This window comes from Photinus pyralis, unplaced genomic scaffold (genome assembly GCF_008802855.1).
Source record: "Photinus pyralis isolate 1611_PpyrPB1 unplaced genomic scaffold, Ppyr1.3 Ppyr1.4_LG3b, whole genome shotgun sequence".
NCBI lineage: Eukaryota > Metazoa > Arthropoda > Insecta > Coleoptera > Lampyridae > Photinus > Photinus pyralis.
The window spans coordinates 4,865,215-4,882,178 of record NW_022170510.1 but is presented as its reverse complement, the minus strand read 5'-3'; the positions used below and the strand labels follow the sequence as shown (position 1 = coordinate 4,882,178).

Genomic DNA, 16,964 nt, shown 5'->3' with positions numbered 1-16,964 from the left:
ACTCGCTAAATATTGGGCTCACGTTTAGACTGCATTTCGTACACGAGTTTTCTGTTGAGTCACACTTTGAGTTTACTGTGGAGAATATATCAAATGGGGGAAGGTACTACCGCGACGGTTTTACGTTTGGCACAGCTGTACGCGCAATCTGTGGAAAATAACCGAGAATTCTCACTTTGCCTGAATGTTTAGGCATTTCGCGAAATCCCTAAAGAGAGGCAGGTGAAGTGCGAAGTCGAGTTCCATTTCTCACTTTGCCTGCTGCATTGGTTATTTCGCAAAATGCCTAGGGATTTTGCAAAATGCCGGATTTCGCAGTTTGCCGGTAACATATATATTATTTGAGTTCTATATAGTTTCGTCTTTTGATCAGATGTGAGTAAAGATGGTGAAGCAATGTTGTCATGATGGACTCTGATTTATTTCTCGCCACAAATTACTACGACGTGTCTACGATAGCCAAAAAAAACATAAGTATACATATGATTGTATATTGAGAAACAAATAATAAAGTAATGCGAATTGAAACACAATAAGCTTTCAATTAGAACTGTTATGTCCATCTTATACTTTGCTATTTTTTGCGAACATTTTCGAGAGTATCCAACTTCTTTAGTAGAAAATCTACCTTAGTTGTCAAGAGACCAATAACTTTTTCCAAATCAAACATCTTCTCCTGTTGACTGAAATATAATTAATTTAGTGGTCGTTTATAAGCTCAGAATGCAGAAAAATAGGTGAATTTATATTAAGAAACCGGACCCTGACGATCGTTATCGCATTGTCAATTTCTCAGAGGGTGTAAGAAGGAAATCAAATAAATTAATGCAGCAGTATGGGCCTTATTGATAGCTGACAGAGAGGTTGATGCGCCGGTTTAGAATGGCGCGGTTCAAACGTACAGATTTGTTATTAAGTTTAGTGGGTAAACGCGCGCTAGATTTCACTGGAACAGAATTAGTGACGCATCATAGGAAATATTTATCTGTCGCAATTCAAACCGTCGTCGGATCAACCTCCCCGTGTATGGCCAGCTAATATTATCTACCTTAGTGCGAAACTAGACGGGCGTTTTTTCCGCCGCGGAATCAACGCAGCGTAATTTCCGCTACAATTGAAACTACACGGGAGCGGTATTATCGCTGCGGAAAAGAATACGTCTCTCACAATGTATCGCTGCCAAATAAACGCCAGGACAGTCGTATCGCAGCGGAAAAACGGGTCCGGTTGCGTTGAATCCGCTCACGCTAGCGGAGCCAGAGCGGAGAAGCGTGGAAAAAACGCCCGTCTAGTTTATTCCATATAAGCGCGTGTATCTCATTCCAGCGTGTACAACGCTGCGTTGATTCCGACGAGGAAAAAATGCCCGTCTAGTTTCGCACTTAGAAAAGCGAGACATATTTTTATGGCGTTAATCTCTCATTTAGTTTTCTTTATTAGTAAAACAGTCAATCTGTGGTAAAACTATAAGCTGCGTCAATCCATAGCAATTATGCACCTACATACATGAAAGACTAGCTCTTAAATCACTATGGTTTTACGAATGTAAACGATAATGATGAAAATATGATCGGATAATAGATAATACAAGCGTCAAGAGCAGTTTAACAATCTACAAAATTGGAGACCCCGCTTCACTACGGAGCAATCATACTCATACTTACGCAATAACATCTTCTAGGGTTATCGATTCCACCGCCCTAGTGTCCGCTAAAATATATAGTAGATTTTAATGGATTATTCAAAAATGTTATATTTTTACCTTTCCCATCTCGAAGTTTGGCTTCAAATTCTTTGAGTAATTTATAAGGATCATAACTGGGAAGTTGTGCAGCTGGGTCAATATTGTAACGCGAAAAAAAGAGTTCGGTTTCCACGTCATCAAAACCTAACCTAAATTAAAAATGGTCAAATTTGTGAGACATAATGGAATAGTCTACCGATTCAGAGTATCCCGAATTTCGGAAATTGCCGCTTGATAAGGGGATTCACCATCATCCTCTTCTGAAGGTGCCATGGAGAAAAGTTCACGAAAAGCTTCTTTGAGGTACCAAGGCATCCGTTTATGTTTTGGACAAGCAGCTATATCTAGCTTGACGTGGTAATAAGCTTCGTTGATAATGGCCAAAAACATATTCTAAAAATCAACGAGAACGTCAAACGTAAAAAAATGTGCAACGTGTACCAAAGCAAGGAAGAACACAACTAACATAAATAAAACAAAATATATGGGTGCGACGTAAGCATTGGCAGCTTCAATAACACTATAGTCGAAGTCCCCTAAAATAGCCCGAAATAGTGTAAACATCGCCACACCATAACTACTAAATTCTGCGACCTACAAAATATATAAGACAGCTTCCGAAATAGGTTACATACTTACCTCTGAATTGAATATCATGTATCCAAACAAGGCGAATATGATAAATACAATTAGCAGTAGTATTACAAACGTGATTACATCCCAAATACACTGTAAATATTCAAAAATTAACAACATACAGAGTTAAAAACGAGAAAAAAATTAATCTAGGTACAACCCTACATTTATATTTGTCGGCGTTTTTATAATAAAAGCATTGCGCTTTCGGTTCTGTTTACCAATATGAAGTATCCTACTATCCTACTATACAGTGTGTTTCACCTATTTTATCACCTTTTTTATCATTGGACTGTTGGACATACGTGGTTAAGTTGACAATCATGAAACTTATTTTTTTCAATATTGTAATAGTCAAATCGGAAAAACAGTGGATTATAGAAATATTTAACAAAACAACATTTTTTAAATGGAGCTTATTTTAAAAAAACATGGAATTTTGAATAAGACATTCTTAAGACTTCTAAATAATACATTTAGAATAAAACAAAAGGAATTAACTTCTACCAACTATAGCCATCTACCATGTCCTCTTATCGTGATCGGTGGGTGGACAGGGTGAGATATTAAGAACCCGTTGTTCATTCATGGTATTGTAATGATAGGTCTCAACGAACGGAATTCGCCCACTTCTCCCCCAGCGATCCTTTATGGGGCCTACTCCAACAAAAGGTTTTAACAAAAGGAATTCACTTTTACCAATGACCACCTTCCTCCTTGACCCATGGAAATCGGTTTATTCCTTATATCTCGAGAACGGAGTGTCGGAGGGGGTACTCACACAGAGCGATTGGAGCCGCTAGACGAAACATATTTATTGGTGATATAATAACAGAATCTCCAAACCAGGTGTCGGAAAATAGTAGGTACTCAGAAGCAGAAAGTGACTCAAAAGTAATATTGCCGTGTGAACCACCTGGTCACTCAGTAACAAAGTTACAAAATACTGAAAGGAAATTTCGTTTCTGGGGATATTTGAGCATGAAAATAACAAATACATACTTAGTTCTTAAAAAATGAAAAGTAAATTGAATGCAACTCTACCGATTTTTTATTATTCTGAGACATATTAAAACCTGTTAAACCTGTTCCACGATCTGGTTCTCAAATGTGTTTATTTATGCAATTAATTTTATGGTACTTTGATTGTCCGATGTTGAGTTACAGTTGTAATTGTTTTAAAAAGTAAATCGTGTGCTACGATTTTTTTAATAAATCACATTCTCTTCATTTTCGTTGTCCAGCCAAGAATTTCAGTAGAATTTTTTCCGAATTTTGATGAGAAAAAAATTAAAGAAGAAATGAAAACTTCACCACTTTCTTGAGGGTGGCTCCCAAACGAAACACGTTGGATTCTGGGTTTATTTGGAAAAAGTGCTTATCTTGATCGCCTCTATCACCCAATTTTTTAGCGCATTTTTTAAGAATAAAAAAAATTTGCTATTGTTTGCGTTTTGTCCGTCCGTTCGGACCCACTTCTACCGTTTCGAACTACTTCTAGGGGAATGGTCCTAGAGTCCTGGAATTTTTTGCAGTAGGTAGCCTATACCTTGAAGGTGTGCCAGATGGCCATCAAATTTCGCTGCTGGCTAAAAGGTTGCCCCCCCCCCCCCCACGAATTATTTCCTGAGATGGGCAACCAATTGGTCTCAGATTTTGCATACGGATACCTTTAGTGGTGCCAAGTTAACCTTTAGAAAATGGGGGGGGGGGTCCAGAAGGTTTCCAGAACATCTAAAAATTGTGATAACCTTCAAAAGCAATGGTTTGCTGGCAAACTTTTTACGACACAAACCGGCACAAACGTAGCACTAACCAATCCACCTAGCCCCGAAATTTGTGCCGACAAAAGTGTGCGAAGTTATAGCCAACATCTACAGATCGAAATATCTCCCAAACGGTATATTTTGACGGCAAATTTTTGATTGTACAAACCGGCACAAACGTAATTTATGCCGGCAATGTGCCAACTTCACGGACCCATCAAATTGGCCAAGTTGTTCGAATTATTCAGATTGAGGACAATGAAATCCCAAATTGGCATTACCTAAGTAACATCCTTGAAGGATCCTGCTCTTAAGGCACTACTTGCTTTTTTATCACGCAAGCGCAAGACCAACTGTAGTTGCGCCTGCGGATGCAGAAAAGCAGGGTTAAAATGCACCATGGCTTGCGGTATCTGCTACGGAAAGACCTGCGAAAATGTCAATGAAGTGACACTGAACGAATCTGATGAAGATGAACTTGCCGCTCGATATTCCTTTATCGACTGAAGAAGGAGAATCCGAGGAATTCAAAATAGTCGACCGTGATCCCGAAATAGGGATAAACATAATTCAACATTGAAAAACAATGACATTAGCAAACCAGGTCCGTCAGGCCTGCGTAGATATAGAATGTAATTTTAATTACCTAAGATTAATTGATTAATCAATTTGATTAATTAGTTAACTGATTAACAAATTATTTGGATAAAATATAGACCACCGTTTATTAAAAATTTTTGATTTTCTGCCTAAGGGTTAACTTTAATGAAAATATGCAACTACATTTTTTGTAGGAAATTTTATTCTCTTTAATTTTGCTCACCATATATTTTTTCTAAAAAATGCACAGTTTTGGAGATATCTGCGAAAAACCGTTCTTGGCGGCCATTTTGGTAAGATCGCGGCGCCGGCAGCATGTTTGAATTGTGCATTTTATGAATTTTGTTCTACGCATCTAAACCTATAAAATTTTAAAATGTCTTGAGTTGTTTCCAGGTAAAAATCCCCACTGACTGGCCTATTAGCAGAACATCTAAAAATCAAAATAATTTCCAAACCGGTATGCTTTGCTGGCGAACTTTTTACGGACCCCACTTTTATGCGAATTACAATAAAACAACAAATTCGAAATGGGATTGAAAAAGTTCATCTAACGTTTTTTCGTAAGCAACAACCGAGGCAGTAACGTTACATACATTTTAATCTAGTAACTCGACGAAAAAGATAAAAGGTTAACGAATTTAACGTATTCTGAAGTACTCGCCGTGCGGACGTTTACTGCATTTCTCTTGGCTACCTCTCACTCCAATTCTGGGAGTTCCGAGCCGTATTACCTAAACCAAGCAGCAGTGCGACCACCTGTCTTTATTATACACCATGGTCACATCCAAAAAAATTTGAATTATTCGATATCGTACCCCACAAAATTTTAAAACAGCAGATTAAATTAGCACAAAATGAGTACAACATTACAGTGAAAAGAAATTTTGAAAATATCAATGTTGACACTACAGCGCGAAGTTGGAGTTAACAGACAGACTGTTAAATATAAAATTTAAAATTTATTTTATCGCTTTGCCTATTTTATTATCTCTAGGTGCAGCGCAGAGTGCAGTTTTAAAACTCACTTGCCGAATATTCGTTCAACGCTACACACGCCAACTGCATCAAGTTCAATTTCATTTTGTATTAATTATTGTGATACTTGTATACGTCAATTTCACACAAATCCTTTCTTTCCGATCCTTTAATTTGTGTAAAGATCATAGAGACAAAATATTTGGGGGTAAGTCATTTTTTTATTATTTTATCACTAAAAGATTAATCAAAATTACAGTCCGCTTTTCGCTTTTGTAACAGACCATGTTGATAAAACATTGTTTGACTGTCTAAACTTCTAAATCGTTATTTGTCTTTGTCGTAGCATTATACGTACCTTACGAACTGTAGTGTTGAGTTGGCCTAGCGTCTTACTAATAACCATAAACTTAAATACTTTTATATAAACCAAAAATGCAAAAAAGGCCACTGCGTTGTCTTGGTAGAGCTGCATAGCAGCTGGGCCCTCTAAGTTCACATAATTCTCGGTTGATAGTAAACTAGGTTTCACGGTGTTGAATTGCATGTACGTCGCAATTTTTAGTCCAAATATTACATACCCCATCTATAAAATTGTATAATTGGTGCAATCTCTAAGAATAACATTGACGTACCACTACAATCAGAATGTTCATATAACTCCAAAACCGAGTCAATGCCAATGCTCCAAGATGATTTAGTTCAATTCCCAGAAACACTGTGTATGCTAGTATAAATAGAAAGACAATCACTTCACACGCCAACAGTGCATAATCGGATATTGTCACATAGCGTAAAAGCCTGACTACTCGAAAACTGTGACTTGTGACTACTCCGCCAGTTGGTGGAATTTCGAAAACGAGTCTAAATAAGAAATGTTAACATTTTGTACTCAAAAACACGGAGTAGTACTTTACTACACAAAATAGGTTTGTGTTTGAATTATAGGTTGGAAATTCCACAAACACCACGCGCGTTCCTCTTCCTATCCACAAACTTTTCTTCAATACAGGAATACTGTTTGGTGTATCGTCACTAATATCTCTAATTGCCAGCTTAACTATGTAACCACGAGAACCCGGATATGTATATAGTTTTCCCACATATGAGTTGCTCTTGAGTGTCTCAACGAAAACAAACCTGTAAATAAAAAAACTTAATTCGTTTATTTATGTGCACTGAATTTCGTACTGTGATTGGTCTCCAAACTTATTACGTTCTTCAGTGACATGGGAATAATATCCAAAGCACTGTTTTATACCCATGGCGAAGGCGGAATTTATCAGGCATGAGTCTTTACGAACCTTTAACTTAAAAAAGATATCGGTGTTAAACACAACAGACTAAATAATGATAATAAATACAGAAATAAATGGAAATAGTCTAATAGCTTGAGTTCTAAATCTGACTTGTGTTTTGTATACATTTTCTAATTTTCAATGTTTGTTTTTAAAATTGACACGATTTAACATTAATGCTGCACGACGTGTACAGAAAGTGGCCGTTCACTTTGTTTGAAATCGTTATCATTTTTGGTGTAAATGTTTGCTCAATTTATGGTTATGTTTGATCACATGGTCTTGACCAAAAGTTTAATTTATATATTTGGTCATTCGTCTAAATTGGGAATAAACATTTAAAGCTGCACCACTGGTTTCAGCACGCTTCAACATTTTATTAGTACATAACGACACAGATACATATACGGGAAACCGTTTCTTCATATTGGGGGCTAACTCTACTGACCTAAAGAAAATGTACTGCTTGTAATGTCTAAAAACCTAAAATATTCGAGAAAAAAAGAAACAAATTCCCGGTGGTTCTTTTCTGTAAAATTACGAATCTTTGATAACGAAAGATGAAAATTGGGAACTGCCACTGTAAGTTTGTTTAACACACTGCTAATAATAAGCATAAAACAATCTTACTTGTCTCAGTCGTGGTACACCCAACAGCTTATTATCGAATGCGACGTTCCTATCTGGACTGTCCTCGGGTATTTCTTTTGTATTATAACGTTCGTCATAATAAAACTTCCAATGGAACCCATCGTAGAACACATACTCCAAGTACTAAAAAAAGATTAATTTAATACGATTTTCCTATCATTTGGCTGGTAAAAAAAGAATAATGATAATGATAATGATATATAAAATGGTTTCCGTGGACATTTTCAGATAAGGGAAAATCATCAATAGGTACTACCTATATCGTTAGAAAATAGTTCTCATATTGCTGTAACCCTTTCATTCGGGCACATAAAAAATAAATGCACCCTTGTAACAAAGCCCTCATTTTCATCTTGTCCAGCTGACTTGAAATAGAAATGACCAACTATTAACCTGACAAAAGAGAAATTTACAGTGAACAATAAAAAAAAGCAAATTGGCACATATTTCTCAGAGATTGCATGGAACACAAATTTCGTTAAACCACATGCATTATGAGAATACAAAGCCATACAAAAATAAAACAAGTAAAAAGATTTTCGCCCTAAGGCGAGTAACTTCAGCGTATTTTCCATGAATGATCACTACTTCTCAAAAGGCCATAGCTATGTGCGCTGTGATTTTCTTTACTAGAAGCATATATGGTTAAAATTTCAAAGAAATATCTTGATGAATAAAGAAGTTGGCACTGACTGCGCATGCGCACATCTAATTTTGCAATATCATTATGTTTGCCTTTAACAGAAGCATCTGTGATTAAAATTTCAAAAAGATATCTCGATAAATAACAGTTGATATTGCGCATCCTGCGCCTGCGCACATTAGTCTGATGTTTACAATATGCGATACGTTTGCTTACACTAAAAGAAACTTTGGTTAAAATTTCAAAGAAATATAAGAAAGTTGCCATTGCGCAGTCTGCGCATGTGTACAACTGATTTTTACTATATGCGATATGTTTGCCTTCACCAGAAGTATCTGTGATTAAAATTTCAACAAAATATATTAATAAATAAGGAAGTTGGGCGCAGTGTCAAGATTTTCCTTGGCTCAGGTGCTAGAGCTATACGCTACCGAATGCAAAAAGAACGAACTTAATATCTTGAAAACTGTAGGAGTAGTTAAGGCCTCGGACAGACGAGCGGACAGAGAAACTTTTACATTGACGAAAAACTTCTCTTCTATGTTCAAAACAGCACGCTTGTTCACTGACGGTACAGGAAACGGAAAACTATCTCTTGTAACAACACTTCTTCAAATTGAAACGACAAAAACTTCAAAACATCGGCCGACCGCCGGAAAAAATCGTATTTGGAAATTAATACGCAACAACTTGTGACGTACCCAGGCAAACCCCCAAGAGACTGCGCAACTCAAGATTGAAATTTAAAACTTTCTCTCCCAAACTAACTGAACCCAATGGCACATGCTCGACAAAGCTATCGAACCTGAATAACAAAATCCTAGGACCTGCACTTACTACGTTGTGTTCTAAGAGTCGCTACAAGATATGTGTTGCCTGTCGGACTGAGGATCACGCAAGGGATATAAATAAAACAAGTACATGCTTTAAAAACGGAGATTTACTCAAAATAATTCGCATTTCAAGATTAAATTTAGAAAATGGTAGTTCACCGAGTACAAATAGCTATAACAATAGGTTGGGGAAAAAAAGAACTGACCAAGAAAAAAACCAGCCAATAAATTAATAAACAATCTGCGGGCTGTATAGAACAATTTGCCTTTCTAGGGAAACTTTTACTTTGGATGTTGAGGTTTGGGTCTAATTGCACTGTACTATACATATACTATGATTTGGAAGTGTGTTGTGTGACAAATGGTGCACACATCGAACGTATACGTATCAAACGTATGTATCAATCACACTTGAGCAAATATAACATCTTGGAACCCACCGAATCATTTATAATAACGCTGTATATCCAGATTAAATTTTGGCACGAACTTTTGAAGATAACAGAAAGTAGAAAAGCATTCGAGCATCTATAGTAGTTGTTCATTGAAGGATACGTTCCACTTACCGCCCGTTGCGATTACGACCACGACCGCGGTTTTGTGGTTCCACTAGCTTAGAGGCGTTGCGGGCGAAACCTTAAGTGGAACGCTTTTGAGAACGTCGGTGTCACATCTGACGTGTGAGAGTGAGCAGTTTTCCAACATGGATGCCGTTATAAGGTGATCGTAATGCGTAGAAAATCCGAAAGTGATGATTCATCGAGTTCTGATGATGAGTGGGAATTAGTGCTATGTAAATGTAAAAGGAAGAAGAGCACACTTCGTCCGCGAATTCCCATAATTACAACGATATTGTGGACCCGCTATGCGGACTATAAATGGTCACTTTATTAGGTTGGAGTAAATATTCATTTTTCACTACCAATATTGATACATACTTTTGGGTCCGTGAAGTTAGCAGCACATTGAAGGCACAAATGTCGAGACTAGGTGGGTTGGTTAGTGCTTCGTTTGTGCCGGTTTGTGCCGTAAAAAGTTTGCCAGCAAAACATACCGTTTGGAAATTATTTCGATTTTTAGATGTGCTAGTCTCGACATTTGTGCCTTCAATGTGCTGCTAACTTCACGGACCCCATACTTTTTCGTTTTACGAATATTACTTCTTGTTAGTAGAATAATATAATGTTGAAGACGACTTTTGAATTTCTGTCACAAATGCTGAGGCCATACTTAATAATGGTAGCGTTGAAGGGTCTTTAATTATACCACCACATCTTCAATTGATGATTGCTATGGAAACCACCATAAGGTTACGTTCTGGATCATAATAATGAGGATTTTCTCCATAGCTCAAACGAAAGATTTGTAACGCATGCGTAGTCAACCGATCAGTGTCCGACAGTGAAATGTCTCCTGTCCAGTGTCCTGTTAGAATATTAGAACGCCCACGCACGATGACCCAGGTACGATAAGCGAGCACCGCGGGCTCGTTGCGGTCGGGAGTAATACGTCATATCTGAAGTCGAGACTGCGACCATAACAACTGCGGTCGTGAACCGGGCGTCGTGGTTGTTACGGCCCGAAATCGATACTTGCGGGCAAGGGAGACATGAGAAGTGCAAGTGACATAACCTAAATATTATCTAAATACGCAATGCAGGTAAACTATTTCGTTTCTAAATTATTAAACTTACTCTCCAAATATCCGACATGGAATACACGTCCCTTAAACCAATCCTTGGGTATTTATCTAAAGGCGGTATTTTGGATTCCACAAAAAGCTGCTCAAATAATCGATATTGGTAGTAAGTAATTGGATCAATTGAAGTAACTGCAACTATAAAAAGGTTTTTTTTAATTTAAAGTTACAAATTTTCTTCACTTACCCGCGGTAACAAATGCAAAAAAAGCTATAAATATTAACATCTCACGGGCCAGCGTTCTTGCGTATATTGGTTTAGGTTCTAGTTCGACCAATTCTGATACTGGCCACAAAACTGCATATTATTAGAAAAGTGCGTAAGAAGACAAGTCTACAGTGGGTCTGCGGTAATACTTACTCTCTGATTCTTCTTCTTCTTCTTCCATTTTGAGTCTTTGCTAAACGGAAAATGCCAATTTTATATGCGATTTAAGTAAGGTAACAAATGGTTGCCATGGACACGATAGTATGTTTGACATTTAATTTAAGCCGTCTATGTTTACAATTTGAAACAAAATACTTTCGGAACAAATCGATCTAATGATTTACTGTTGATAGTGGTTAACTATTAACGACTTGTTAATATTTACTACGCGGAAGTAAGAGGACGATCGGGCGTCGGCCATTCCGGCGCGGGTCAATAGGACGCGAAGGCAAAAAGGCGCAAAGACAAAATGGCGCGTACAATTTCCGCGTGTGAGAACGATTGCCCGCGGGACAAAAGGGCGCTGGGGTATGTTATACATTTTTTTCTTAAAACGCAAAGAAAATTTTATAAACGAAATTGATTTTTGTAAACGCTAGAGCCGTTTTTGTAGCACATTGTAGTGTATCGAACATTCCAGATAGACATAAGAGATTAGTCATCAGCGATAAGGAACGAAGGTGGATGTGACGTGATCTTTTCCAGAAATACAACGCGTTTGTTCTAGAACCTTCCAGAATAGTCCGGATTCTTTCGGAAGAGCTTTCGGGAAAGAGGGGGATTTGCTACATAAACAAACAATGCGTTTCAGAAAGTTTCAGTTCACTTCCACTTTCAACGCCGAAGTAAGTAATGATAGATAGTTCGCGCCGTTGTAAATTGTGTATTCGTGAGCGGTAAATAATATTTTACTATTATAAATTAATCACTTTCAAGACTGTTATACATTTATTGTTAATTAGTTGAAATAAATAAAGCACGTAGGTAATTAATTTTACGTTACACTGGTGTCAAGTGTCGGGTAGTGTTTAGTGAACAATTTAGTGAAAGTTTATGCCAGTAGTGACCAGAAAGATGAGAAACTTCTGCAATTAATGCAAGAAATGAAAGCCGGTCAACAGGCCGTAGAAGCTAAAATAGAAGCTGATGAACAAACCATGGGAGCTAAATTTGTAGCTGGCCAACAATCAATGGAAGCTAAATCGAAACCGACTAACAAGCCATGGAAGCTAAATAAGAAGCTGGTCAAGCGGAAATGAAAGCGGGTCAAGAGGTAATGGAAGCTAAAATCGAAGCTGGGCAACAAGCCATGAAAGCTAAAGTGGAAGCAAGCCAACAAGAAATAAGAGGTCTGATGAGATGCAGAGTGTCCAAAAATGAGATACAGAGTGTCCAAGATAAGATCGAGGATAAGATTCATACGGTAGAAAATGAAATCGATAAACTACGAAAACGATTTATGGTATTGGCCGCGAAGAGAGTGACGTGTCATCTGTGATAACACTAAATCTGCTTGTTTTTCCACAATCGTCCCGCAAAGAAACCACTAATTGGTATTGGTACGACAAAAGTTCGAGTTAAGACAACCAGCAAAATGACCTCGAGCAAATGGTATTACGGTTGGAACTAAGGATCCCTGGTTCGAATCCGGGTTCGGGCATGGATATTTGTAAATGTATAGTGGGTTGGGTTGGTAGAGCAGCCTTTGCTGAAACCTCGCTCCCTTAAAAATGAAGGCAAAATAAATAAATAAATTTATAACAAATAACCGAACGCAAAAATCGGCGAAACTTTGCAAAAACTTATTAGTCGATATAGCCCGGTTGATAAGATCGGCGTATCCTGAAAGCTTTATAGAGCAACTGGCCGTATAGACGTTGATAGATGGTGACGTGAAACGCAACAAACTTTGAAACTTGCGCGATATGAGAAATTGGAAAAGGCTTTGGCGAATGCTTGGGAGTATGATGCTGCAAAGAAAACATCTCGTCGTAATGCTCGCGTTCACACCATTAACACAAAAGAAAAGAACGAGAATATAGAAGAAATAGTGAAAAGACTAATAGAGCAGCAACGAACAAAACGGTGCGATACTGATGAAGTTAATGAAGTTGTTGAAATGGCAATCACTTGCAGTTTAAGTGACGGCACAAAAGTAGTATTCACACTGTATATACGTTAAGAACATATCTGTTTTACTGGTGGAATAAAATCAAGTTTTTTTTGGCAATCTCGCGTGTATTAATTAACTCGCCTAACCCTGAACACGCACACATAGTGCCCTTTAATAGAAGTTGAACTCATTCCCAGCCAAGTTAAAGAAGGGCACTGAGTTTGGAACATGTGCCCCGGTAGCTACTAACAGTTGAGCGTTGTGTAAGCACAATCAAAAGCGATGACACTGAAGTGCCCAGAAAGGCTTCTAATCTTCTATTCTATCGCTCTTTCACCCTTCCACTCTTGCACTCTTCCTCTCTTCCACCCTTCACCTCGTCCACACTTCTACTCCTCCACTCTTTTACTCTTCCCTTCTTCCACCATTCCCCTTTTCCACTCTTCTTCTCTTCCACACTTCCACTCTATCACGTTGCCTTTCTGCCCTTTTTTCACTCTTCCACACTTCCACCCTTCCTCTTTTCCACTTTTCTTCCAAATTTTGTAACGAGTGGTTTGATTTCGCGCCAAATTTCATTAAAAATTTCGAAATTTCTTGTCATGATAGTGAAGGTCACCCTGTAGATTTCCTTATTTGTTCCGGTTAGAAATTTTGTGTTTGGGCATTTCGGTTCGCTCAAGACTATGGTCCAATAGATTTAATTTCGCTCAGATTTAATTTCGTCGTGGGAAGAGTGCAAAGCTGATTGGCGTCATCATGCGAGTTTTTTGTCGTTCGTTTATCAACTTTGGCGCCGTCTAGACCGAGAATAGGAGCGGATGTAGCACCGAGCCGTCAAGAGATAAGGAGTTTTCACGTCATCAGCAGAAAACCGTGAGATCAGTTTAGTCAGCAGTTCCTTGAGGTTGACGACGAAGTTAGAGTGGGTTAAGTTTTCTTTATCTGAACCAATGGGAGAATTTCTAGCGGGAGCCATTTTTGTTTTATGGTAATTTGGGTGTGGTTTTTTCATTTCAATTCTGAAGAAGGGGATCGTTTTTGAGAAGACTCGCGGTTAGTACGTCGAGGGGTCAATACGTACTTTGAGTGATCGCGTTTTAAAGAGACTCGCGGTTAGTACGTCGAGGGGTCAACACGTACTTTGAGTGATCGCGTTTTAGAAGAGACTCGCGTTTAGTACGTCGAGGGGTCAACACGTACCTAGTGATCGCGTTTTAAAGAGACTCGCAGTTAGTACGTCAAGCGGTCAACACGTACCTTGAGCGATCGTTTTGGTACACTTGGCGGTTTGAGCCACCGGTTTATTTCGGTTGCTCGCAGTTGCGTGCTTTCTGCACCCGTTTCGAAGTGTTATTTTCTTTTCGCGTTGATTTTTTGGCGAAGAAGACCCAGGTTCCAATCAGGTGATATTTTGGCGAACCCTTGAGCTTCACCCCAGTTTACTTTGGATGCAGTGAATCGCGTTAGGATACGTTGTGATTTCTCGAGGATATATAAGTCAAAGTGCTGCCTAGTCCTCAAGGCGCAGAATTTCGGGATCCGCCCCAGGTGGAATTTCCTACTAGTGCCGTACGGTCATTTGTCGAAGGAGCGCTGCGTTTCGGAGAGATATTTGCCCCAAGAAGAGCTGGTGAAATAATACTTTGAACCATCGCGGTTTACCGTCGGATAGTGATCATAAAAGTTTGTGTTCTGCCGTACCGCTAACTCAAAAATCCGTCTCCCGCAGGCGGTCAAAGCTAATAAACTAATAAAATAAAATTAAATACACGTGCTGTGTAAAAACTTTGGCAACTAGTCTAATTAAATTTGTAACATTCTGTAAAATTCCACTTTTTGGTAATTAAGCTATAGTAAAAAAATTTTTGATTTGATTGTTTATTAAAGTCCAATGAACGATTACCAAAGAGTAGGATAAATTTTTGTGTTTATTTAAATAAGTCCCAGCCCATGCTGGATTAAAAACCGATTACCTGTTGTTGCAATTTTCAAACTGTAGAGGATGGCCACCCCTTGAGTAAATTAGTCTCACCTGGTAGGAGTTTTTATTTAGTTTAGTTGTCATTGTTAAGCTATTGTTTTTACAAGGAGGAGAGAAGAACTGCTAGATCCCTGTAAATTGTTTGTATCTCTAATATCATTTCAATATATTATCTATTTGGTTTCAATGTGCCTATGTCTTTAACGAAGAACGAGGGGAAGGAAAGGGAGGAATAGGAGTTGAGGCAGGAGACTGGTAGGCGGCAGGTTAAGGTTTGTTACGCAGTTTCAAAAGAGTTAAAAGCCCACCGATTTGAGTTAGCCGGAGCATTTATTTTTATCGATTGAGCAGCCTAAGAAGAAGACGGTTTGCCTTGCCGGGCGGAACCGATGGTAATCTTCAAATCCAGAAGGAACCCCCGTAGCAATTTCCACTCTCCTTCTCTTCCTCTTTCCCTTGTTCCCTATCTTCCTCTCGCTCTTATGTCCCTTTCCCTCTTCCCCCTGTTCCCTATTCCCCTTTTCCACACTTCCACTCTTCCACTCTCCTTCTCTTCCACATTATCACTGTTCCACTCTACCACTCTTTCTCTCTGCCCCTCCTCCACCTTCCTATTTTCCACTCTCCCTCTCTTCCCCTCGCCCCTTTCCCCCTCTTCTCTCTTTTTCCCCTTCAATTCTTTCACTCTTCCATCCTCCCATTTTTCTAGTCTTTCACTCTTGCTCACTTCCACTCTTCCAGGCTTCCTTTCATCCACTCTTACACTTTCTTCAATCCAGAAACATTAAAGTTTAAATAATAAAAAACGATTAGATACGTCATATCGTACCCAGACACTTATTAAATGTATTTGTTACTCAGTTGTAAACGTTGATTAACAAGACAAAACGCAAACGGGTAAACGTCATGTTTAAACGCTACTGACTTGTAAAACTGACAGCAGACCTGTAAAACTGACAGCAAACCTGTAAAAATTTTACAAGTTAGTAATCTAGTTATTTCATTGGCCAGAATTAATGCGAAGTCTCTGTTACATGGATAACATGATATTTTAGACATTTCTTCAAGATTAATTTAAGAACTAATTATTTACGTTTACAAATGAGTAACAAATAAAATATTGTACATTATACGCCAGGTAATAGTTTTTACTGGCTCTAGGAGATGACAGGCTCGCCTAACGGCTCGCCAGTCAACTTCTCCTATCGCCAGTAAAAACTCACTTACCTGGCTAATAATGTAAAATACTATAACCCGTCTCGCGCATTGTTCTTTCTTTCCGTGTTTAGTCACATTTAAGTTATTATTGATCTAGCAGCACTTGAGCTTTTGTTTTAATTAATTGAAAAATTAATTAAGTTGACATTTATACTATTCACCAAGCTGCTTCCAAGATGTTTATGCCCAAGAGGGTTGTAATATCAAATAGTAACATTGCTTAAAAGGTACAATCGAATTTACTGAATTCTTATATCTTTGTAGATTTATGGGTTACTACTGAACTTGCCGAACTTTACGAACAAGATGAGTACGAGAAGGTTTATGTACGGGAACTGGTACTACATCTACTATTTTTGATTATAACTACAACAAGTACGTACATATGTCAATAACAAGAAAATAATTCTCGCATTTCTAGTGGTGGCGGGTTCCGCAAGTCCATCAAATTACTATCACCATATGTATTTTCAAAACTTTTTTACCGAATCCCCGTTTAATAGTAGTACTGGGGTTAACATGACTTTCCATGATATATTTTTGATTGGTCTCGCGCATTGTTCTTTCTTTCCGTGTTTAGTCACATTTAAGTT

The 16,964-nt window shown here is 38.2% G+C and overlaps 1 protein-coding gene and 1 long non-coding RNA gene across 3 annotated transcripts; one reads left to right on the top strand and one right to left on the bottom strand.

Annotated features, from left to right (window-relative positions):
• Positions 1 to 477: 477 nt before the first annotated feature.
• On the bottom strand, positions 478 to 11,287 carry LOC116166818 (polycystin-2-like). The gene is made up of 14 exons (XM_031481971.1): positions 11,210 to 11,287; positions 11,036 to 11,146; positions 10,844 to 10,986; positions 7,653 to 7,796; positions 6,916 to 7,034; positions 6,637 to 6,864; positions 6,360 to 6,588; positions 6,083 to 6,310; positions 2,384 to 2,473; positions 2,186 to 2,338; positions 1,941 to 2,137; positions 1,763 to 1,893; positions 1,665 to 1,710; positions 478 to 683 (listed from the first exon to the last, which is right to left on the bottom strand). Exons 1-14 carry the CDS (start codon positions 11,235 to 11,237, stop codon positions 575 to 577), a joined length of 1,956 nt encoding a protein of 651 aa, XP_031337831.1. The 5' UTR covers positions 11,238 to 11,287; the 3' UTR covers positions 478 to 574.
• Positions 5,694 to 16,919, top strand: LOC116166827. Of its 2 annotated transcripts, none has more exons than XR_004144415.1 (3): positions 5,694 to 5,932; positions 16,636 to 16,746; positions 16,793 to 16,919. It is a non-coding gene; the product is annotated as an uncharacterized LOC116166827 (long non-coding RNA). The 2 variants fall into 2 exon arrangements; XR_004144414.1 differs by lacking the exon at positions 5,694 to 5,932 and adding an exon at positions 16,484 to 16,581.
• The last annotated feature ends 45 nt before the right edge of the window (positions 16,920 to 16,964 follow it).